At 35.8% G+C, this 27014-nt stretch overlaps 1 protein-coding gene across 1 annotated transcript; it reads left to right on the forward strand.

Moving 5' to 3' along the window:
* The first annotated feature begins 5795 nt into the window (after window positions 1-5795).
* reep3a (receptor accessory protein 3a) lies at window positions 5796-23519 on the forward strand. Its single transcript, XM_067367867.1, has 8 exons — window positions 5796-6120; window positions 9767-9839; window positions 10594-10670; window positions 12801-12921; window positions 13232-13345; window positions 15715-15850; window positions 17380-17516; window positions 21399-23519. Exons 1-8 carry the CDS (start codon window positions 6089-6091, stop codon window positions 21471-21473), a joined length of 765 nt encoding a protein of 254 aa, XP_067223968.1. The 5' UTR covers window positions 5796-6088; the 3' UTR covers window positions 21474-23519.
* Window positions 23520-27014: the final 3495 nt, after the last annotated feature.

Genomic DNA, 27014 nt, shown 5'->3' on the forward strand with positions numbered 1-27014 from the left:
TTTTCAGTTGTTCATAAACATATTAATGGAAAAAGTGTCATTACACTGTATTCAGCACAAACTAGGCTACAATAATATGTGAGGAACATGTATGTACATGTTTGTGTTTTTGAAGGAATAACATTTATGCGTGGTTGTTGAAAAAACAAAAAACTTAAGTCACTGAAATAAGGCCAAAAAAAGTATAATAAATCTGTGTTCATAAGACTTTAGGGTATTGGAGGTTGTAGACTAGAGTTTTTGCTTCAAAATTATGTAAAAATTATGCTGCCTACTCCTTCATATTTAACAATATATTGATTTAGTTTTTGTAAGACACTTTTTGCCAAGAAACACAGTATGCAAGGAGGCGTGAATCACCACTGAAAATGGGCCATTCTCACCTGAGAAGACAAAAGAATTGGATAGTAATGAGCTGAAATGACTTGCATATTAATGAGGCATTTCAGTCAGGTAGGCTGTGAAAAAAAACCTTCTGTGATGTCTCAAGCTCATTATGATATATGAAACATACAGAAAAATATTATTACAATATAAAGTAATGGTTTTATATTATACTTTAAAATATAATGTATTTCTGTGATGCAAAGAGTCTGAATATAGGCTTTTAGTTTAAAAGCATGCACATTTGGAGAAATATTGGATTCTCATATGCTTATGTCAATTTTCTATACAGAGGAGTTATTTTTATTTAATATTCACTGTCATTACTATGAGCGCTGGTGTTTTCAATTCATCCTTGAAGTCGGAGGGCGCTCTGTGCATTTTAGTCCACAAATTCATCTAAAAGAAGAAGAGGCTATTCCATGAATGGAGTTTCCAATACATACAGCAGCAGGAGGGCGCTAAAGAAACAAAAACTCATCTAAACTTCATCTGTAGAAGACAAGTAAACAGGAAGTAACTGCATGTCTTCTAGAGATCGCTAACCATGACTTTTACATCCAGATAAACACTTTTCAAGACAATAAATACACGATTGAGATAATAAATGCATGTATTGACTGAATTAGCGTCTGAATAGCGCTGGCTCCGTGGGCGTGGCCGCATTAGCAGATAATGAGCTGAATCACGGATTTCTGACATGGCTCTCTTTTCATACAGATTACATAAACAAAGAAGGTTTGTTTTCGATTTGACTTACATGATTTAAAACCTGACATCTTAACGTTTTTTTAGACATAAGTGTAATTTTTTTGTCATTAGTATTCACTAAGTTACAGTTCATTTTCTGAGAACTATCAGATTGGAGTTCGTTCAGAGGGAGAGGAGAAATCACGCATCATGTTAGTTTTCTTTATTTTACAAAAAGCACAAAATTCTGTTTTTACTCTGAGTGTACACAAATGAAAGAAGATATTCCACAGATTAAAATGGTGTATAACTCTTAATTGTATGTGCAACATTGACGGAGTATTTTGAGTCTCTTTCACACTGATAAGAAAAAACCACGGTGGTATCGCCGGCGATACCGTCAGACCTCAGAGTGTTAAACTGAGAAAATGTATCATTTTAAGGGAAAAATAAGTTGATTTTAAATTCCATGGCATCAACACATCTCAAAAAAGTTGGGACAAGGCCATGTTTACCACTGTGTGGCATCCCCTCTTCTTTTTATAACAGTCTGCAAACGTCTGGGGATTGAGGAGAAAGGTTGCTCACGTTTAGGAATAGGAATGTTGTCCCAATCTTGTCTTATACTGCCCTCTAATGGCTAACTAGTGCCCTAGTTAGCCATTAGAGGGCACTCCAACACGGACTATTTCTCACCACACTTTTGGACTTCATTTCCCATACCCACTTCCCGGACTCATTATCCCTTCATTGCACACAGCTGTTTTGCGTTTGTTCATTAGTGTCTGTCTATTTATACCTGGTTTGTTTCTGCTTTTGTTATTGTGGTTTCATTTACGGTCACCGGCTTCTGTTTGTGTTTTTCTTGTTTTTGTATGGACTGTTCTGTGGATTTTGACCCTTGCCTGTTCCTGGATTACGCTTTTAGATTACCCCATTAAAGCTGCATTTGGATCTTACCTTCTTGTCTCTGTGCCATTCCATAACAAATACAGGCTTCTAGTTGCTCAACTGTCTTAGGTGTTCTTTGTCGCATCTTTCTCTTTATAATGCGCCAAATTTTTTCTATGGGTGAAAGATCTGGATGGGAGCGTATGTTGTTCTAGAACTTGGATATACCTTTCAGCATTGATGGTGCCTTTCCAGATGTGTAAGCTGCCCATGCCACACGCACTCATGCAACCCCATACCATCAGAGATGCAGGCTTCTGAACTGAGCGCTGATAACAACTTGGGTTGTCCTTGTCCTCTTTAGTCCAGATGACATGGCGTCCAAGTTTTCCAAAAAGATCTTCAAATTTTGATTCGTCTGACCACAGAACAGTTTTCCACTTTGCCGCAGTCCATTTTAAATTAGCCTTGGCCCAGAGAAAACACCTGCACTTCTGGATCATGTTTAGATATGGCTTCTTTTTTGACCTATAGAGTTTTAGCCGGCAACAGCGAATGGCACGGTGGATTGTGTTCACTGACAATGTTTTCTGGAAGTATTCCTGAGCCCATTTTGTGATTTCCATTACAGTAGCATTCCTGTATGTGATGCAGTGCTGTCTACGGGCCCGAAGATCACAGGGATCCAGTATGGTTTTCCGGCCTTGACCCGTATGCACAGAGATTGTTCCAGATTCTCTGAATCTTTGGATGATATTATGCACTGTAGATGATAATAACTTCAAACTCTTTGCAATTTTTCTCTGAGAAACTCCTTTCTGATATTGCTCCACTATTTTTTGCCACAGCATTGGGGGAATTGGTGATCCTCTGCCAATCTTGACTTCTGAGAGACACTGCCACTCTGAGAGGCTCTTTTTATACCCAATCATGTTGCCAATTGACCTAATAAGTTGCAAATTGGTCCTCCAGCTGTTACTTATATGTACATTTAACTTTTCCGGCCTCTTATTGCTACCTGTCCCAACTTTTTTGGAATGTGTAGCTCTCATGAAATCCAAAATGAGCCAAAATTTGGCATGACATTTCAAAATGTCTCACTTTCAACATTTGATATGTTATCTATATTCCATTGTGAATAAAATATAGGTTTATGAGTTTTGTAAATTATTGCATTCCTTTTTTTATTCACAATTTGTACAGTGTCCCAACTTTTTTGGAATCGGGTTTGTACTCACCCCCATGTCATCCAAGATGTTCATGTCTTTCTTTCTTCAGTCAAAAAGAAATTAAGGTTATTGATGAAAACATTCCAGGATTTTTCTCCTTATAGCAGGCTTCAATGGCCTCCAAATGGTTGAAGGACAAAATTACAGTTTCTGTGCAGCTTCAAAGGGCTTTAAACAATACCAGACGAGGAATAAGGGTCTTATCTAGATAAACGATAGGTCATTTTCGAAAAAAAAAATACAACTGTATATGCTTTATAAACACATATTATCGCCTTGCACGTGCTTCCGCTTTCCGCATTCTTCAAAAAGCTTACGCTGTATGTCCTACGCCTTCCCTATTCTACTTACGGAACAAACGCGGCACCAGTTTAGTTTTTTTCCGTAAGCAGAATAGGGAAGGCGTAGGACATACAGCGTAAGCTTTTTGAAGAATGCGGAAAGCGGAAGCACGTGCAAGGTGATAATATGTATTTATAAAGCATATACAGTTGTATTTTTTTCGAAGTGACCAATCGTTTCGCTAGATAAGACCCTTACTCCTCATTTGGTACCGTTTAAAGCCCTTTGAAGCTGCAGTGAAACTGTAATTTTGACCTTCAACCGTTTGGAGGCCACTGAAGTCCACTATAAGGAGAATAATCCTGGAATGTTTTCATCAAAAACCTTAAATTCTTTTTGACTGAAGAAAGAAAGACATGAACATCTTGGATGACATGGGGGTGAGTAAATTATCAGGAACATTTTATTTAAAAGTGGACTAATCCTTTAATTTTATGAAGCAATGAGAATAGTTTTTGTGCTCATATTATTTTAAAGGATTAGTTCACTTTAAAATGAAAATTACCCCAAGCTTTACTCACCCTCAAGCCATTCTAGGTGTGTATGACTTTCTTCTTCCTGATGAACACAATCATAGAAATATTAATAAATATCCTGACACATAACAAGTATGAGCTGAAGAAAGTCTCTCCATCCACATTCATATACATATTCCACATGGCTCCGAAGGGGTTAATAAAGGCCTTCTGAAGCGATGCATTTGTGTAAAAAAAATAAATAAATAAAAATCCATATTTAACAAGATACGAAGTAAAATATCTAGACCACCTTCCCTATTCAAACTACGGAAAAAACAGAACTGGCGTCGCGTCAGTTCCGTAAGTTGAATAGGGAAGATGTAGGATGCACACATAAGCTTTTTGAAGAATACGGAAGGCAGTCTGGTGGAAGCTAGATATTTTACTTCATAACTTGTTAAATATGGATTTTTTTTTTTTTTTGCACAAAAGCATTACTTTGCTTTAGAAGGCCTTTATTAACCATCTGGAGCTGTGTGGAGTATGTTTATGATGGATGGATGTGCATGGAGACACTTTCTTCAGCTCATACTTGTTTGGTTACGCATACTGCCATTATAAAGTTCGGATGCGTCAGGATGTTTATTAATATTTCTACGATTGTGTTCATCAGAGAAGAAAGTCATATACACCTAGGATGGCTTGAGGGTGAGTAAAGCATGGGGTAATTTTCATTTGAAAGTGAAGTAATCCTTTAACGATGTCTTTAGTACCTTTCTGGGCCTAGACAGAGTCAGAGAGCTCTCGGATTTCATCAAAAATATCTTAATTTAGTTTGGAACGACATGAGGGTGAGTAATTAATGACAGAGTTTTCATTTTTGGGTGAACTAACCCTTTAAAGTCGTCATTAACCACTCTTCTACTCCCCTTTAAATGCATTTTAACAATAATGCACACTTCAAAATTGACTTGAGGGCAAACTGAGAGAACCTAAAACAAATGTGGTAGCAAATATGCAGCTATTGTTTACCAAAGCATAGACTTTCTGTTACTATTATTTAATTAATTCATTCATATGGTGACAATACTGCATTTACAGTTACCATCTATATAACTAACCTACATTATTGCTACCAAACCAAAAATGCAGTTCCACTAAGATAACCTGGAGTTTTGTTGCTTTATCTGTTAGCACTGAGGTCATCTATATGCTAGTGTACTTCTTAAAGATGTAGGCTATTAATTCCTGGAAAATGAATCAAGTAATATTTATGTCCCATCTTACACTTAGGTACATCCAAGTTTTTAAAATGCTCTTTAAAATGAGAACATTCCCTCGCCCAGAAACATCTGAGACTGAGCAAAAGAAAATCAACTTGAGAATGAACCTAAAAAAAACAAACAAACAAACAAAAAAACAAACAAAAAAAAAAAAAAAACTTGAAAATGAACATGAGACTGAACCTGTTTTGAACTTGCACCCATCAGACTACTATACGACAATACGTTCTATAAATACATAAAAAAAAATAGCAATGCACCTGTCCATCCATTAATCGAAGAGTATTTTAACATCTTAAAATAAAAAAAAAAACCGTTTCCAAATTACCTGTCTCAAACTTAATCATTCTTTTCCTTGTATGCAACTACCGTGCAAGCCTGCTCTGCACTGCTCCGCCCTGTGACCCTGTTTGGAACTGAGTCAGTGGTCCAATCAGCAATCGCAAAAGGCGGGACAAACCAGTGGCTTCGTCCAATCAGTGGCCAATAGAGCCATCAATCAAACGTGACATCGTTCCTAGTCCGAAAAGAACATGAGAACGAAGAAGAAAAACAATACATACACGTTTAACACAATGGGATACCATGAAGGGAGATAGCAACAGTTAAAACAAGAGATTATTTGTCAAATAACGATGTCATCTTGTAGACTTGTGGATATCAGAAAGTATGCGATAAAAACAGAAACTCGTTTTAGCGGTTGGAGAAGCGAGACAAAAGTTATTATTATTTATAGTTTATTTGAATAGTTTATTCATCTGGACTGTACCTGCAGCGATTCTCGTTACTTGAAAGCGCAACAGGTTGGAAGATGGTGTCGTGGATTATTTCTAGGGTCATCGTGTGAGTATTTATTAAAAAAAGATTTGCTTTGTTTCTGAGAAAAACTGCTGACTGTGCATTTAGATCATACCGATCAAATCTATGCACACACTGTACTGTCTCTCTATATATGTTGTTATAATACAAAACAGTATCATAAATCCATAAAACAAATCTTAATGTTCCTATTTATTGTCGTGTATTTGCTTTTAGTCAGGAGTAAAAAAAAAAAAAAAATCTCAACATGCATCCATTTTAAATATAATAAATAGCCAATAAATAATTATAAATAACAATGTCACAGTTGCAACACTGTTAAAACTGCAGTATGTCCAGTCCTGAAAAATCTGGAATATACCAGGAAATTTAAATTTGATTTTCAGGCCCAGAAAAGCAATGGAAATTAATTAAATTTCAAAAGGTCATGAAGATGTTTACAGTCAATATAAGTTTTAGGTGTGGTCAGATCTGAAGTGTTTAATCTGCTAGGATTGAGAGATATTACTATTTGTGAGTGCACAAAAATGCTAATACCATCAACACAAAAAGATTGGAAAAGTAATAGAAAAATAATTAAAATTCACGGTAATAAAGTGTTGTAACCCCTAAATCAAACAAGATAAAAATTCACAAATTATGCAGAAAAATATCAGTCTTGCTGTCATACTGGAGTAGAACAGGAAATTCATTATGTTTTTGGCTGGAGACATGCTTTGGTTATGTCCTTGTCTGCATAAGAGGAGGAACTGCTGTTTTCCTGCTGGACCGTAATGTTACAATAGGTGTGTCCCTCTCTTTGCAGAAAGGTCAGCACAGGAAAGCACATTCTGTGCCTCATCTCACTAGGTGCTGTTTGCTGTGGGTTTGGTTATCTTTAGTGTACTGACAATGTAAGAGATAAGGGTCTCTGGTTGTCACTGATAGAAATACATTCATATATAGTAGGTTATAGTCAGTTTCAAAGTCTAAAGGTCTTTTGAAAGGCCTAGCTGTTTTAGAGATGTGCAGTAACAACACACAGACACACACACACACACTCGTTTCTATTTTTTACCTTCTTTTTTTTTTTTTTTACCCTCACAAGTTCTCCCAGTGAACAGCGTAATAGGAAATGCATGACTAAACCATTGTGACTCTAATGTGTTCTCACAGCATTTGACATTTAAACACTTTCTTCTGACTAGTAGTAACAGCAAGGCAGGCTCTGTTTGGAAATTAGGACTCTGAGATGTTAAAGTTGTTTAATTACAATTGATAATTTTTCTTTTAGGATAAGAACTGACCTCTACTCTTGACTTCAGCACTTATTTTGCTTTATGGTAGAGATGGTTTAGAGTGGAGAAACAGTTACGCAATAAATGGAATCCATCCAACGGTCCTTCAACACACACACACACATACACACACACCCATGAATGCACATAACTTTAGACGGTATCAGGCAGTGCTGTCGTTCCCATAGCTACTCGAAAATACATGGTTCAGGGAAAGACAGACCGGTTACAGTGAAGGCCGTGGATTTACTGTATGCATATATTGAAGTGATGTGTTCAGCACCTCTTTGGGGAGGGGAAAAATGCTTTTTTTTTTTTTCAATCTCATCCGTCACTATTCATAGTTTTCAGTCAGAGACCTAGAGGGCAAACCATCCATAGAAATGCAGCACAGACCTGTCAATTTTCCATCTGTTTCAAGCCACAAATATTTAGATCACCTCTTAAAAGAAGAAAAACAACAACATGGGAACAAAATGCAAGTTCTGGGCACTTGTGAATCATGATCCAAACACAGCACCTGCTGCAGTATTTAAATCACTAAAAACAGCAGAGCATTCTAAAACATTTACTGTAAAAAAGTGGCTAAACAGTGATATTAAAAGATCAAATTCTTTACACACCTTATTGATGATGCATAATATGTACATGCGAACAGATGAGCCCAGAATATAAACGCAACATGCAAAATGGTTAAAGGGATAGTCCACCCAAAAATGAAAATTTGATGTTAACTGCTTACCCCCAGGGCATCCAAGATGTAGGTGACTTTGTTTCTTCAGTAGAACACAAATGATGATTTTTAACTCCAACCGTAGCCGTCTGTCAGCCGTATAATGCGTGTCAATAGGAACTCCATCTATAAGAGTCAAAAAACACGCACAGACAAATCCAAATTAAACCCTGCAGCTCGTGACAACACATTGATGTCCTAAGACCCGAAACGATCGGTTTGTGTGAGAAACCGAACAGTATTTATATGATATTTTACCTCTAAAACACCACTATGTCCAACTGCCCTCCACATCCATTTAGTGAGGTTTGATCGCGCTCTGACAACGAAAGTGATGCCTCTTTCTCATTGAAGCAAAGCGCGAGACATCACTTCCGTCATCAGAACGTGTTTTTTGACCTCACTAACCGGATGCTAAACGCAGTTGGACATAGTGGTGTTTTAGAGGTAAAAAACGATATAAATTCTGTTCGGTTTCTCTCACGAACCGATCGTTTCGTGTCTTAGGACATCAATGTGTCGTCACGAGCCGCAGGGTTTAATTTGGATTTGTCTGTGCGTGTTTTTTTTTTTTTTTTGACTCTTATAAATGAAGTTCCTATAGACACGCATTATACGGCTGACAGGCGGCTACGGTTGGAGTTAAAAATCATCATTTGTGTTCTACTGAAGAAACAAAGTCACCTACATCTTGGATGCGCTGGGGGAAAGCAGATAAACATCAAATTTTCATTTTTTGGGTGAACTAACCCTTTAAGCATTTTCTTTATAATGGTTTTCTATGAAAAATGTTTGATGATAAACTGCACGTGGCATTTATACTTTGGATTCATCTGCTTGCCTGTACATAGTTTGCATCAATAATAAGTGTATGTTTAATTGTCTTTTAATATCACTGTCTTACTACATTAGTACTTAGTACAAACCTGGTAAAAAAAATAAATAAATAAATAACTGGTGAGTAATGGAGAAAAGCCTTGTTTTGCTCTTCAGGTGGACATTCCTATAAAGGTGTGACGTCACATGAAAACTATGAAAAAATAGATCTTTGTAGAATTAACAGAGCATTTTGAATGATCAGTGCATTTTTAAAATTTGATTGGCATGTAACCAAAGGCAAAGACTGTATTTGCCATCTGGGTGGGTGTCCTAATGAAATAGGTGGGCCTATCATTAAATATAAGATTGGGCTATTAGTAATATTTAATACCAAATTGTGCGTAACGATATTCAAATTCTGGTTGATACGATAAGCCGATAATTATTTTCATGCTATGGCCGATAACCAATAAATGACTTATGATGACCAATAATGATTAAGATCAATCAATTTTAAATGCTACAAGTGAATTTAGGCACCATGACAATAGGAAAAAAAGTTATTATGTTCAATATTTGCTAAAGATTACATCTAACGGAGTTATTAAATTATTACTATTTAATATTTAAATTAAAATATTATTTTTAAAGATTATGTGAGTGTAAGATGAAGGCAAAGGTTAACCAAATGTTTAAAAAATATATCCTAATATCGGCTGATAACTGATATAGATATGTCAATATATCATATGTCCCTAATTGTGAAGAGTGTTACTGTCAGGTATATGATATTTTAGAATATAATAGTCTTATGTGCATGTCTGTTTGTGTTTTCTCACAGTCTTGTGTTTGGAACGCTGTATCCTGCATACTACTCCTTTAAAGCTGTCAAATCCAAGAATGTCAAGGAATATGTGAGTATTTAGTTCTTAAAGTCATATGCATATCATTATGCAGTTATGTTTTACTGATTCTTCAATTCTTAATATTTGAGTTCAGAGAATGTTAATTGCCAAAGTAGATGGAAAGCTCCAGCCGTACTGTTCGTACAGTATATCCTGGTTACTCTTGGTATCTGACAGACGCTGTCAGTAACTAAACCCTGAGCTGTTTAGCAATTTTATCCTGTCCTTCCGTCTGTCCCCTCTTTATGCCCTCTTCCAGTTACTTCCATTTCTCTCTCTACAAAATATAATGTATCATGGTACAGTGATGGTGATACCTTAGTATTTTAATATATATCAACCAGTAAATGGTTAATATTTATATATTGTAGTATTAGGTAACACTATGTAACTTTTTTTCTTTTAAAATGTACTAAATTTATATAATCAGCTACTACATCAACAATCCATCTTGCAAACCGTGTTTTTGTCTTGTCCTGAATCACACCTATAAGAAGTGTTTATATTCAGACTGTTTTTAGAACGAGCGGGACAACAGCCATTGCGAAGTAACCCAGCACCTGCGTGACTCATCATAGACGTAAACAGAGAGAAGTAGCTCCAGCTACAATGTTCTTCCTCAAGATGAATTCAGTTTAGTTTGTTAACCGCTAGAGTGCCAAAAGTTACATAGTCTACCTTTTAAATGGTCCTCTGTGGTACGTTTTTTGTAAGGTATCTCTTCTATACCTTCAACAAACATTTTGTGTTTGTGGTTTGACAGGTGCGATGGATGATGTACTGGATTGTGTTTGCACTTTACACAGTGGTGGAGACCATCACAGACCTTTCTTTGGCTTGGTAAATACTGTACATAAACACACACTGTCTGGAAAGAGGCGAATAAATAATTGCTATTGGATTGCATGGAGTAATTGTGCATCAAGTGGTTTTATTAACATTTTGTGACTCTTCTCTATTGTATGACTTTTCACTGTATAGCCTTTGTGGTGTATGAAAAGGGCTTTTATTTGTTTTTGCAGATTTTGAGCTCCATTTATTATCCTCAGGCCACTCAGAGGAACCAGTCTGTTAGGTTCATTTTCAGTTCAGTTAAATTTTAGTGCATTTCATTAGTTTCGTGACATTTAAAAAAAACGTTCTGCTGTGCTTTTGCTGGCTCGTGTTTTCAGCTTTATTTCCATGGATAGCTCAGAATAAAACTACACAGTAGGTAGTAAAAAAACGTGGCACTAAAGATTTTACTATACAATTTTTTGAATATGATTATCTCTGTAATTGACCCTTTGCAAAGAGCCGCCCCCCTTAGTTACTGTTGCTTTGTCCGACAAACCATGTCACGCCACACAGAGTGAAAAATACATCACGGAGCAAAGAGGACACAGACAACATGTCGACAGACAAGGCAGAGCAGGTTACGTATGATATTAAAGTCCCAGCTTTCAAATTGTGTAATTTTTTTAAAGAAATTTGAACAATAAAAAACATTTTGTGGCTCTTCAATGTGTCGTGACAGATCGCTGTAGTGCCTCAGCTCAAGCGGCTTGTGAACCGATCATCTCTTCCTACTAGTTAATTTATAGCATCTAATAAACATGAATGAACATGAGAAGGAATGTTGTTTCAAAATCGAAAATACGTCAGTACACACCATTTTTCAAGTTCAAGTCCACCAAGGTTAATCTTCTAACTCCTGACTGCTTCGTCAGACAAAATGGCGGATTCTGCGTTATGATTGGTTAGATCGCTTGTCAATCAAACTCCCAGCGAAGGGTCAATTCTGTAAATATAAAAAAATGTATAAGTCAAATCCAGATAGAATTGTTTTTAAAAAGGTTGCACTCCTTATATAGTGGAGTTTAATATAATTATATTTAATTCAAATAATTTATATATATATATATATATATATTTTTTTTTTTTTTTTAATATAAATTTAAATATAAAATATCACTTTATTTGGCAAATTATTGACTTTTTGGGGCTTTTAACAGGTGTAGTTTCATAATATCGATCAACCAAGGCTGTTTATTTGTTGCTTAAAAATGTTAGTTCACCTAAAAATGAAAATTCTGTCATCATTTACTGTTGTTCCAAACCCTTAAGACACAAATGAAGATATTTTTAGATTTTTGTAAATCTGAGAGATGATTCTGTCCCTTTATTGACAGTCCATACAACTACCACTTAAAAATGTTCATAAAGAGATCTATTCCAACTATTCCTATTCCAGTAGTTCTATGCCCGAACTATTCCATATGAATGGAGCGGTTTAGTCCAAATTTTCTGAAGAAACACAATCTTTTTATATGAAGAACAGATTGAATTTAGGCTTTTATTTACATATAAACATTCATCAGCGCACACATCAGTTATGATAAACAGAAGCTCAAGCATGTTTGCTTGACGCATGTGAGAACCAAGGTTCATTCTCATGTGTTACTCAGCACTCTTGAGTTTACACAAGAACCAATGAGGTTTGTTCTCTTGGGTCAAGCAAGTATGATTGAGCTTCTGTTTATGTTCGCTGATCAATGTTTATATCTGAGTAAAAGCCTAAAATAAATCTGTTCATCATATAAAGTGATTGATTCCCTTCAGAAAATTTGGACTAAACCACTTGATTCATATGGATTTGTTTTACGATCTCTTTATGAACGTTTTGAGGCATCAAAGTGTCAGTTGCATGGACTGTCAATGGAGGGACAGAAATCTCTCAGATTTCTTCAAAAATAATTATCTTTATTTGTGCTTAAAAGGTGAACGAAAGTTTTGCGGGTTTGGAACAACATAAGGGTGAGTAATTTATGCCTTTTTTTTTTTCATTTTTGGGTGAACTAACACTTTAAGGTATCAGTACTGAGGTCCCAGAGACTTCAGATATCATAGAGAAAGCTTAACCCAAACCCATTCTTTTTGTCTTCTTTCTTCCCTCTATTTTCACAAGAATTGCACTTGACTTTGTTTCAGGTTTCCAGTTTACTACGAACTGAAGATGGCTTTTGTCTTTTGGTTGCTGTCTCCCTACACCAGAGGAGCCAGTGTCCTCTATAGGAAGTTCCTACACCCTATGCTGGCATCCAAGGAAAGGGTAATGACCCTAACACATCATCAGGTTCTCTGGGAATAGGCGTTCACTGATAGTGAACATAGCCATACTGAAATGTATCATAGATTCAGGAGGATTACATAAGCAATGATTACATAAATAACATTAAAAGAAAAAACAGATGGATTGGGTTAATCTGATGTCTCAATTGTAAACTTTGATTTAAACTGCATGGTTCATTTAACTGCATATATCGTTCTCTCTGTAATTGTTTGTTGTCAAAGTCCTAGTTGGAGGTTAAAGGCGAATTTTAAGTAAAAAAATCTATACTGTTTTACAATCTGTTTTACAGGACATTGATGAATATATTGTCCAGGCCAGAGAGAAGAGTTATGAGACAATGGTGAATTTTGGGCGTCAGGGTCTCACTATCGCGGCTGCTGCTGCTGTCTCTGCTGCTGTGAAGGTATCATAAAGACACATGTACCCATACACTCATGCAATGTTTATACTGGGCATTTGAGCTAACGTAACTAACTAAGCTGATTTGGTCAGCTAGCAGCTTTTATTCCATGTAAACAGAGACATTGTTTTGCATTGATATACATTGCTTTTTTTTTTGCTTTTTTTTAACAGACATTTCAGACATTTTACGCTCTGTAACTTAAAAAAAAATAAAAAATTCTATGAAAGGGTATACCAGATTTTTAGAAATATTAAGGAACTTGATTTTGTTAGTCAAATGAAAAAATACTGTAAAACAATAATATTATGAAATATTATTACAATTTAAAATAATAATATATTATAATATAATATAATAATATATTTTAAAATGTAATTTATTCCTGTAATGGCAAAGCTGAATTTTCAGCATCATTACTCCAGTATTCCGTCACATGATCCTTCAGAAATCAATTTAATATGTTGATTTGGTTCTCATGAACCATTTCTTATTATTATCAACGTCGAAAATAGTTTTGCTACTAAATCATTTTGTGGAAAACTTGACTTTTTTCAGGATTGTTTGATGAATAGAAAGTTTAAAAATCTATTTATTTGAAATAGGAATCTTTTGCTAAATTATAAATGTATTTACTGTCACTTTTGATCAATTTAATGCATCCATGCTGAATAAAAGTGTTAATTTCTTTTTTTTTTTTTTTTTTTTTTAATTCATATTGACCCTAAACATTTGAACAGTACCGTTCAAGATAGTTTCAGCTCAATATAATTTCTTGTTTGTTTGTTTGTTTGTTTGTTACATACACTAGGGCTGCACGATTAATCGCATGAGATTGTCATGCGTGTCTCATCAGTAAAGCCGGTTCTGTGATTAGCGGTAAATGTCCATCACCTGCTTTCAAATGGAGTGGCATTTAATATACAGAGGCGTAGTTCGTGGACAAGCTATGCAATATCACGTTCATAATCGCAGATGAATCGCCTTCGATTATGAACGCGACAAATATCTATACACATATCTTTACATATATACAAATATCTTTACCATGGTTCAAAATTCAATGCCTAGCACATTAAAATATTGAAATTATAGCTATGAAAAAATTGCATTAGTATCAAATCAGGTAGATGTGTTGGTGGTGGTTAAATCCTTAAGTTGTCAGTGTGAGGTGGGGGCAGGGCGAACCGGGAATGGCGTGTTGCGTGTGCTTAAGTTTCTGCTTTAGTTTATTTATATATTTAGAATTTTTTTATTTTTTTTTTTTAAGCAAAGGTGGTGCCCCCCCCCGGGAGTTGGTGCCCTACGCAAACTGCATACTCTGCGTATAGGGAGCGGTGGTACTGCCTCCACCTGTAAAACCAAATCTCTTTTGGGGGTCATCTCATTGTTGCCCATATAGTGCGCCTGTTGTTAATTTAATTAACACCAAAGCAGCTGAAACTGATTAACAACCCCCTCTGCAACTTAACTGACCAGGGTAGCGTTTCCCAAAATCATCGTAAGCTTAAGTTTATTGTAGCTCCATTGATGGCAATGGAACTACGATCAACTTAAGCTTATGATGCTTTTGGGAAACGCTACCCAGATCAATATCCCAGGAGTTTAACTGACTTGATGCTATTCTCTGATTTAAAAAGTGTTCCTTTAATTTTTTTGAGCAGTCTATATGATTTAATATTAAGACATATTCTGCATGAAAATAAAATCAGGAGTGACCCAGTTAAAATTAAATGTGCTCTTCACGTTGCCTCTCTTGTTTTCTTGTTCGCTTTTTTTTTTTTTTTTTATCAAATTTGCTGTCTGGCCATGTCTGATTCCTACAAAAGATCCCCATTCCCCAACATTAGTGCTCTTCTGTATTTGATTGTTTTTAGAAGTGATGCTGCTCATATCTAATGACAAGAATATCTAGGGTTGGGCTCTTTTGATTTGGGCCAGTAAGCAACCACCCAAAACACCCTAGCAACCGCATAGCAACACACTAAAATCACTGCATAGCAACACTCTGGCAACCATCATGCAGTTGCTCATGGGGTTCTAATCATCACTAACATTTTCTTCAGAAAATGTAAAAACCTAGTTCAAATCTTCCTGTTTCCTTTCTCTTTCTGTCTACATGCTAAACTAATCTCCAGCAGTAGCTGCTGCACCTGTCCCAGGTAACTTGCTTTCTTCTTCGATCTGCTTTAACCTGTCACCAGCGCATCATTAGACCATTATTAACTGGTCGATGCCTTCAGAGGAGTTAAATAAAAAAACATGTCTTTTCTTGTGTACAATAAAAGCAATCACAAATTAAGCTTTTTGGTTCGACAATTGTGTTTACTCAATGCACAGTGACATAGCTGATCACATGACTCGTGTCACAGGGACAGGGTGCCATCAGTGAACGTCTGAGGAGTTTCAGTATTCCAGACTTGACGCAGATCCCCCCTGAGCAATCAGCCTTCTCCAAATCCAGTCGACGGGCCCTACAGCCTGCTAACCCTAGCGCTGTCGATTCTGGTGAGTACATGCTTTAATTACATCATTGCTGATTATATAATGGTAAATAATTGATTATGTAATTATGAAAAATTACCACATACTGATTAAACAAAAGAACAAATGAGCTGTACGAGCCAAAATTAGTATTTTAAGACCTCAAGGACAAGTGCAGATGAATCTTAGTGGAGCACATTGTCAGTCATCATTAAATAATTATTACAGTATGCCTCCATCTAGTGGTAGAACAAGGATTGAAAAACAATCCTTATGGAAACAGGGTCCATTCTTCGTACCTCACTTAATACATCTGAGATGATTTGAGAGATGCCAGATCTTCTAATCATGATAACTGATCTCTGGCTAATTTGGTTCTTCAAACGAATTTGCGGATTTTATTAAAATATCTGGATTAAGTTGTGTGAGATTACAGTGTGTTCTTGTGTTCATTGGAAAGGGCGGATGTATCGATACTTGAAACTATGATTAGCAATGCAGCGATTGGCTGATGCAATGTAATTGCATCATATTAAAATTTCTGGACCTTTATAAGGAAACAGCCAAGTGACCAAAACAATATAAAAGTAATAATAGGTAAAATGTGTACTGTTTGCTACATGAATCCCAATTATTACCATTATTTTAATTTACATTATTCCATTATTTCTAGTATTTGTACAGGCTTTACATTTTTATTTAAATGTTGTAATTAGCATTAGCATATTTTCTGCGTCTTCTGCACAGCACAGACTAACTCTACATCATGTGTGTAAGACTCCAATAAAATTATTCCCTCACCAATAAATCTCTCAGTGAGTAAAACTGTCTATATTATGACAGACTACACCACATTATAATAATTAAATTTTCAAATTAATTTATTAATATTATTATTTTTAATGATTATTGTCCCTGGTTCAATAGGGTACTTTCGTAAGAAAGTAGCAGTGGCCAGAACAGACTTTCCTCCTCTTAAAAAGATGCATTCTAATCCTGTTTACATGAAATAAGCCTGCTCCCGAGCAGCTTTGAGCTTACGGACCTGTTGCTATGACTGCACCTTCGTCAACAGTAAAATCCAGATAACTGAGTAATCCACATACGAAGAACGGACTCTGATGGAAAGTCTGTTCAAACTATAAATATCTTGATTTTGTATATGCTTTCAAAGGCACAGTTCACAAAAAAATTCATATAGATCCAAACCCATATGACTTTTTTTCAAGGAGAAAGCAAGACTGCATTCCTAATAATAAATAAGCAACAGTAAAAGTGGTGCAAAAAACTTTTTCCACTATATTCCAATACTTTTCATGGTGCGTTTACATCCTTTTTGAGGCTTGACAGCTTAAGTATCTATTTGTTGCGATTTTATGGAAAATTTTTCTTTTTTTTTTTTTCATTCAACAAATTCACAGTATGGGTTTGGAGTGACGTGAGAGTAAGTAAATGATGACATAATTTTCATTTTTTGGCTAAACTAATCCTTCAAGGTTCAGTTCCTCTTGTTTGAGATCTTTATTGCTTCCTCTGTGCATCTGCTCCAACAGAGTCATATAAACAAGCAGGGGAGGGGCATGAGGAGGAAACAGATGGAGTACTCTCCGAAGACGAGGCGTCAGTGCAGAAGGGTCTGCGCAGATCTCAGAGTGTGAAACTCGCCCGTGCCAAAGCAGCACGCAAAGAGGTAGATTTGTACATGCAAACATTTTATGTTCAATTATATTCTAATTAGTGCTGTGAAATCGATTAATCGCAATTAATCGCATCTAACATAAAAGGTTATAAATAGAGACGCACAGCTCAAATGTACTCTCTGCAAAAAGTTGCTGCATTTAAAGGGTTAGTTCACCCAAAAATGAAAATTATGTCATTAATGACTCACCCTCATTTTGTTCCAAACCCGTAAGACCTTCGTTCATCTTCGGAACACAGTTTAAGATATTTTAGATTTAGTCCGAGAGCTTTCTGTCCCTCCATTGAAAATGTATATACGATATACTGTCCATGTCCAGGTAATAAAAACATCATCAAAGTAGTTCGTGTGACATCAGTGGGTTAGTTAGAATTTGTTGAAGCATCGAAAATACATTTTGGTCCAAAATTAACAAAAACTACGACTTTATTCAGCATTGTCTTCTCTTCCGGAATCCTTTCCATTGAATTGCTTCCATTGAATCCTTTCATCTGACGGCGTTGGTAATGCACTTTTACGTCGCCAAAAAATATAGCAATACCAAAATACAAACAATGTAGAATAGCTTGAATACAGCGTGCGTCTCCCTCAGACTGTAAACGAAGCTCGGGCGCACTAGATAACACGTCAGCAGCGTCTTAGATCAGCAGCGTCACTGCGGAGTCGTGAACCACACTCCAGAGCAGAAGGCGGCGGTAATGCACCAATAAGCTGGATGCCAACCGCCGTAAAACAGGAAAGAAGAAGAAGCGGAGTCGTGAACGCGAATTGACAAGACCCAGAAGAGAATGTGGATGTCCTAATCACCAAAAACAACCACGGCGACGTAAAAGTGCATTACCAACGCCGACAGATGAAAGGATTCAATGGAATCAATTCAATGGAAAGGATTCCGGAAGAGAAGACAATGCTGAATGTCTTAGTTTTTGTTATTTTTGGACCAAAATGTATTTTCGATGCTTCAAAAAATTCTAACTAACCCACTGATGTCACATGGACTACTTTGATGATGTTTTTATTACCTTTCTGGACATGGACAGTCTACCGTACATACATTTTCAATTGAGGGACAGAAAGCTCTCGGACTAAATCTAAAATATCTTAAACTGTGTTCCGAAGATGAATGAAGGTCTTACGGGTTTGGAACGACATGAGGGTGAGTCATTAATGACATAATTTTCATTTTTGGGTGAACTAACCCTTTAATGCTGTTGATGATTATTTAAAATATGTAATGCATGAACTCATGCCTTGATTGGACCTTTTTTATTTAATTATGCGCTGTCACTCTTGGTAAAAGTTTTTATGGACACCACCATGTTTGATACTGTTGCTATAGTTACTGCTATGTTTAGTTAGTTATAATGCGGTTGTGACTTCATGAATATGAATGAATGAACATATTCAAGCAGCTCCTTTAAGCCGGTGAAACACTTAAAGATTGTAAGGCCGATTATGAATGTAATTTGATACTTAAAGGTGCTAAAGAGGATCTTTTTGTCGACTGAGAAACCAAAGACTGTTACTGAGTTTTTGAAATGAGCGCATGTGTAAGAACAACCCCCCCTCCTTTCGTGGGAACGCCTCCCAAAACTCGTGCACGAGTATTGGAACACGAGTGTTTACCACCGGCATTCGCTGTATCGTGTTAGTGGATTCATTATGTCGGACTCATCGCAGGTAACTCATAATCTGCAGTTGTTACTCCTGTCTCCGGACAAAAACATTGCATGCGGCGCCTGTGGAGTGTGGAAAGTTACTGGAGCACGCAGCTGCGCACGTCTCTCACAAGGAACGTCATGGCAGTGGCAGCCAATCGTTTATGTGATGATCGTGTAAACGATTGGCTGATGCTTTTAAGGCCCTACCTTGTGCACAGATGATGTATATTAATATTATTCCTTTCAGTGCACCTAATAAATAGTCTTTTATCAGTTAGTAAAGACAGTTTCAAGTAGGGGTGGTGAAAAAAATCGATTATTGATTAATCGCGAGTATGTTATGGACGAGTATGAATCGATTATTAAATTTTCAAAAATCGATTTTTTATTTATTTATTTTATTTTTTTTTTGCATTATTTTATTTTGTAAAAAATGTTATACCGGGAGTTGAACGTCACGAACGCGCCCAGTTCCAGTTAGCAAGCGCGTGTAACGGCAGCCAGAGCAGGTGTGTAAAATGGAAGAACCAGGAACGAGCAACCAACCGATCCACCCAGCCAGGGGCGGACTGGCCATCTGTGTGATCTGGAGAATCACAGAACGGCCGGTACTCCAGGACGGCCGGCGGGCCGGCCCACCACCCACCGCCACGCACGCAGTCATCATCTGTTTTTTTCCCCCACTAATCTGTTTCACACTCCAGTACTGTAGGGGGCAGCAATGCACCTTTAAGTTGGATGCCAGCTGCACTGGCCGTGGCCGCCAAGTAAGCAGCAAAGACGTTAGATCAGTGGTCTCAAACTGCCGGCCCGCAACTGATCTCAAAAATAAAACATAATCCGGCCCGCTAAATTATTCTTATTCTTATTCTCTAGTTGCTACCTGTCTGATATGCAAAGAAAAAGTCGCCGTTCTAAGGGGCATTCACATATCGCGTCCGTGCCGCATTCTCCTTTCCAATGCGCTTTCGCTCCAGTGGCTTCTGTCGTTGCTATGCAACCATGAGCCGCGCTCTCAATCGCTTCTATTATGAGCGCGCCTGCCTAAATTACAGTAAAAGCACTCGACTTTAAGTCACAAGCGCCGATTTAAACCACCGAAACTTTTTCTTTACCTTGACATGTTTCGACTGCAACCTGCAGTCTTCCTCCACCTGAACACATTGTCTTTCTAGAAGAAAATTGTCCAATTTCTACAGTATGTTGGTTCTGATCTACTTCCTAAAGGAAATAAGCCTTTCATTTATTTGTTATTGTTTAGTTCAACTTGATGAGTCACAACACAATGTGATGTATTCATTTCTGTGTTCTACAGAACATAAGCTACATACAAATAATTCTGAAGTTATAACTACAAGACACAGAAAGTGCTTTGAGTTGTTGTTACTCAATGAAAGAGTTAAGTAATTCAGTAGCTGACTTTTTTTTTAATACTGCAATCACTTTGTAGTGTATTTTCGTTTACTGTTGTGAAATGGAAAATCGATAATCGCTAATCGAGAATCGCTAATAATTGAAAATCGACTGTAATCGAATCGGGACTTCAATAATCGTAATCGAATCGAATCGGGAAATCAGACAGATTAACCACCCCTAGTTTCAAGTAATATTGCAAAAATGTATAAAACAAAACATCCTCTTTAGCACCTTTAAGACTGATCATGCCCAAATGCGCTGAGTTTATTGGTAAATTAACCAAAGGATTAATCAACTATTCTGAAAAAAATTGATTAAACGGGGGGATAGATTACTCGATCAATCGTAAAAATAATCAACAGATTAATCGATCGAAAAAATAATCACACACACACACACACAGGTTTGTTTTGCTATCAAAGTGAGGACATTCCATAGGCATAATGTTTTTTTTTTTTTTTTCCTTAATAAAACATTGTTTAGTATGTTTTTAAAGCTATTTTAAATTTGAGGACTCATGTAATGTCCTCGTTTACGTCGTAATACCAGTGTAATACCCATGTCATTATACAAATTTGTGTCCTCATAAATAACAAACGCGCACACACATACATATATACAAGCTTTGTATTTTAGATGCAAATTAATTGCGATTAATCGGTTTTACAGCACTAATTATAATCTAAAGCTGAATACAAAATACAAACATTTTCCCTGTGGGTCTCAGATTTTTAAACCCCACTATAGTACTTTCTGAAGATTAACTGTGTGTGTTGTTGTATTGCTTTTTTTAAAGCCTCGCTATGGCTCTCTGAAGCTGAAACCCAGAAGGCGGCAGTTGGTTACATCATCCACTTTTGACCATCCTTGATTGTCCAATACAAACTCACAGATGGGATCAGCATCAAAACTGCAGTCTAATTCTAAACTTTTGCTATGCAATTCTGCATGATAATGCTCTTTCAAAGCAGCACTAAACACAAAACTACAAAAAGACTTACAGCGTGAACAAAGACTTTTACATTCATTCTTTTATTAGATGCTTTATTCAAAGTGCTTTACAGATGAGGAATACTACAGTATAAGCAACAATGATGCAGAATAATGAAAAGAGAATCTTGCATGCAGCATTATTTGTTCAGAAAAAATACCAAAGCCTAAGAATGTACTAAAAATGTCATTTAAAAATGGATCTGAGCGCATCTGATCTGTAACTTGACCTGACCCTGCCTCTGTAGAGACATCTCTTGTTACACAGAGCGTGGTCACAGTAGCACAGGTATCCTTGGTGTCCTCATTCTCCCTCTACAGGGGCAGGTGTCAAAGGTTTCGGAAGTGTGCGCCTTTCAGCTTGTTTTTGCAGTAATGAAATGGAACAGGAAAAAAGACTGTGCATGTTTTGGCAGGTGTTTGTGTATGCATTGGTGTTTCAGCATGTTAATGTTTACATTTTCATAGTTCACCCATAATAAAAATTCTGTCATCATTTATTCATCCTCATATCTTTCTAAACCCATGTGCATTTCACCCATGGAATGCAAAAGAAATATTTCTGAAGAATATATAATTTCCATATAATTAAAGTGAATGGGGATTCAGTCTGTCAAGCAAGCTCCAAAATGACAAATGAAGCACCATAGAAGTGTAATAAAAATGGTCTATTTGACTGCATACAATACATATTTTGTCAAAATTGAGTTGCGGCCTAAATCAGGTCTCTTAGACTATGATCTGTCCTGTGTTAGATGGGTTTGGCTCGACCATGGTCAGATTCAGAATCAGTCAAAAAAAAAAAAAAAAAAAAATGCTGAAGTCATTTTTCTCAATTTCAGTGTTGGTAATAGTATCTTTGCTCTGTGAATTTAACTGTTATTCACTATAAACTGCAAAAAAATCAGAAATTGCATGTTTTAGAACTACAGTGTTGGGGAAGATTTTGATTATATTGGAATAATGTAACCAGAATATTATTCAAAACTTCTCTTTTTATGTTCTAAAGCATTTGTATAGGTTTGGAATGACATGAGGATTAGTAAATGTTTTTTTTCCTACATTTTTGGGTGAACTATCCCTTAAATCTGTCATGAAATGTTATAATAGTTTGTTTTTAAGTCTTAACAGTATTTTTAAAAGCTGTTTCCAAAAACATTTCTTAAGTTTGAATGTCTAAGGATTATATTCAAAAAAAAAAAAATCTATATTTTAACATATAGAACATTTTAATCATGTTTTTTTTTTTCTGTATTTAGTCTGTCATGCTGACATTTTTCTTAAAATTGCTTAAATGCACTAATTAGCGTAACATTTTACCAAAACACTCCAGCTTTATCTTTGCAAAGCATGACAGGAGAGTGAATGTTGACATAAGTAAGTTAAACATTGTGGTTTGTACATGTGTAAACAGTGGCAATGATCCGTCCTTTTTTGAACATGTTTGGATTTTGTGTTGGACAGTATGTCGTAAGTGTGTGGAAAAAGTCTGTGAGCATTTGGGAGTCTTAGTTTGTGAGTATGTTTTGTGTGATGGTGAAAAACCTGTTGATTAGATATGTGACCAACAGTTTTTTTTTTGTTTTGTTTTTTTTTGAATGTGTTAGTAAAACCTGCACCTAAAAGAATAAGGTTTAAAACTAAGTTTTATTTTCTTTGACCTTGGGACAGGTCATGGAAAACCTGGAAATACCAGGGAAATTTAAAAGGCCTGGAAAGTCATGGGAATGTCAAGGAAAGGTGGAAATTTCTTTAAGCAATATTTTTCTTGGTTACTCTGCTCTAAGCTATTTCATGGGCTAGATATTGTGTTTCATGAATGCCGCATGTCAGCGTGAAACATCAGTCTGTCTGATACAAGACTAATAAAACACTAAATATATTTTTGTAAACTAGTGAGTGTAATCTTTTACGTCCAGTAACTCCTAGATTAATACCTGATCTGCTTCAGCAATCTCTATCATTTATTATTATTATTATTATTATTATTATTATTATTATTATTATTATTATTATTTTCCTGTACTTATGAACAATTGGAAAGGTCATGAAAGGAAATTTTTAAACAATAGTTGAGTTAAGTAAAAATTACCCAGCGATTGGGTTGTTTTAACCCAGCAGTTGGGTTAAATGTTTGGGTAATTTCTAATTTCTAAAGTCTGGGTAATTTTACTTAACTCAACTATTGTTTAAAAATTACAGTATTGCTTACTTAAAATGAACCCAAAATATCTTGAAAATTAACATTTATTAATATGTTTAATAAATGGACATTTTAATTTCATTTTAGATTCATTTTAGAAGTCAGCCATATAGTCATTTTCAAACAATAGTTGGGTTAAATAAAACTACCCAGCAGGTTGGGCAAACATTTAACCCAACAGTTGGGTTAAAACAACCCAATCCCTGGGTTTGTCCATTTTCAACCCAACTTGGGTTGTTTTTAACCCAGCATTTTTTAGAGTGATACAGTTTAAGACATAAATTCATCAATTAGTCGTAAGTTAGCCTAAATCTTGATCTTCTTCTGGGTCTGAAAGGCTGTTTATTAATAAAATAAATGCTTTATATATTACCCTATGTTAACTGCTTAATGGCACCTAGTTAAAGGGTTAGTTCACCCAAAAATGAAAATAATGTCATTTATTACTCACCCTCATGTCGTTCTACAGCTGTAAGACCTTTGTTCATCTTCCGAACAAAAATTAAGATATTGTTGATGAAATCCAATGGCTCACTGAGGCCTCTATTGAGAGCAAAGCCATTCAAACTCTCAAGGTCCATAAAGGTTCTAAAAACAAATTTGAAACCGTTCGTGTGAGTTAAGTGTTTCTAAAATCTTAATATTATAAAGCGCCAAGAATACTTTTGGTGTGCCAAAAAATAAAGACTTTTCAACAATATCTATATGGGCCGATTTTTAAAACACTGCTTCAGAGCTTTACGAATCGAATCAGTAAATCGGAGCACCAAAGTCGCGTGATTTCAGCAGTTTAGTCATTTGATAGGAGATCCGATTCACTAATTCGAAACAAAAGATTCATAAAGCAGTGTTTTGAAATCAGCCCATATAGATATTGTTGAAAAGTCATTATTTTGTTTTGTTTTTTGGCGCACAAAAAAATATTCTTGTCGCTTTATAATATTAAAATAGAACCACTGAACTCACATGTTTCAAATATGTTTTTAGTACCTTTATGGACCTTGAGAGTTTGAATGGCTTTGCTCTCAATAGTAGCCTCACTGAGCCATCGTATTTCAACAACTGTATCTTAATTTGTGTTCGGAAGATGAACAAAGGTATTACGGGTGTGGAAGGGCATGAGGGTGAGTAATAAATGACATTATTTTCATTTCTGGGTGAACTAACCCTTTAATGTATGTCATACTGCAATTTCTCCAGTGACCACTAGAAGCAGTCAGGCTCTGTTTTTCAAAGTCATCCCTTGGATTGGACAGAACAGCAAGGAACACTTGTAGTTTTAGGAAAAGCATATACTTTAAAAGGGTTAACCCTTACAAACCCATATTGATTTTATTTAAACATGTCAATGACATTTCTCTATAATAAGAAGTGATAAGAATCTTATTACTACAGCTTCAAGCATGCAAAACAGAACAGGGACAATTAGGGATTTGTATCACTTTTTGATATGAGTGTATGCTGCCTTTAGAGACTGTATCTGTGTGTGTATGTGAATATGTGTTTAACCTTTATGAGAAGCTACATGATTTGAATTTGTATGCCTTTAGGCTAAAGAAAAAAGAGATTAACGACAGACAAACAAGCTCCCGTGTGTTGAGTTTGGTTTTGAACTGCAAACACATTTATTTTTGTTTAGTTTAGCTTACATGACAATGACGATACAAGAAATGTTTTTTTTTCACTAAGACGTGACAGTGATGGATAGCTCAATGGTGTACATGTTCATTGATAAATGGAAAGAGCTGAGGCAGGTTTTAGTGTGTGTGTCTTTGTGTATCTGTGTGGTCCAACAGCAGTTGTTTCATTGTGGTCTCTATCACAGGACGTGACCAAGTCTTTCAGCACTTTAGTGTGGAGACGTCCTGTGTCTTAGACGCCATCAGAGAGAAGAGAGGAAGAGAAGAGGAAAAGGATGGGAGAATTAAGAGAGAGAATGAAAGAGAAATAGGTTCATCTGTCAGGAGGTCAAGTCCTCCTGGAATATGAGTGTGTGTTTATGGAGACATCAGTGAGAGAGTGAAGCTACCTGTTGGTCCACAACCATATAACTAATACACACTTATTTTCTTTATAGTCTTAGTAGGCAAACTTATAGTGTTTAAAGGTAGAAACAGTTCATTCTTTTGTTGAAGTGCTGTTATTTTATTCAGTTCTTCCAGTTATTTGAACTGTAAAGTTGCCCAAATTAAATTTGTATCAGTGGGACTTCATTTTCTATGCAGGTAAACCAAAATTTGAAATAAGTTAAAGTTTGCGGCAATAAATTACTAACTGGAAATGCAAAATAAATACATAAAACTTGACTAAAACTGAATTGAAAAATAAATTAAACCTAAATAGTAGTGTAATAAATCTAATAAAAATCACAGTAGCTCATAAAATTGCTAATGATTTAAATGAAAACTAAAAATATAAACATAAAAGCTCATTCAAAATATTATTGAAAACTATAATATATAAATAAAACTAAAATAACATTGTTTCATGTTAGTAAGTATGTTTCAGTCTTGTTGCTTTAGTTAAAAACAGTGTATTTGCTATTATATTTATTGTTAACCTTTAATGCAATATGTCTTGCTCCATATGCTTATGTTTTAAATGCATTACCATAAACCCCATTTTTTGTTGTATTTTAAAAATGTCACAGATGCTGTCAACATAGTTTAACTTCTACTGAACCCAGAACATGCCTTAAAGGCCCATTAGACATTTGTGGTGATCTCTATCAATTGTTGTTTCAGTTTTACATTGAGCGTTATTTTAGAGCTTACTGTAATGCAGGTGAAACTGTGTATTGACGTAACTGTGTGTTTGTTTTATGAGCGATAATGTCCCCCGTGGTGCTTTCCCAATGGTGTGCGAAAGTGACATCACTGATGAGCAGGTGAAGTTTCTTTAGAATCAGAACAGTAGCATTTGTGTCTCTAAACTGTACTACTATTCAAAAGTTTTTAAAATAAGCCTGTTATGCTCACCAAGGCTGCATGTATTTGATGAAGAAATACAGATACTATCCTTATATAATGCAAAGCTGAATTCTTATCATCATTACTCTAGTCTTCAGTGTCACATGATCCTTCAAAAATCATTCTATGCTGATTTGGTGCTTTACACTTACATTGTACTTACTCAAATAAGTACTTAAAGGGATAGTTCACCCAAAAATGAAAATTCTGTCATTTATTACTTTATTACTTATTCCTATATGGACGAGTC

Source organism: Chanodichthys erythropterus, chromosome 18, assembly GCF_024489055.1.
Source record: "Chanodichthys erythropterus isolate Z2021 chromosome 18, ASM2448905v1, whole genome shotgun sequence".
Lineage (NCBI taxonomy): Eukaryota > Metazoa > Chordata > Actinopteri > Cypriniformes > Xenocyprididae > Chanodichthys > Chanodichthys erythropterus.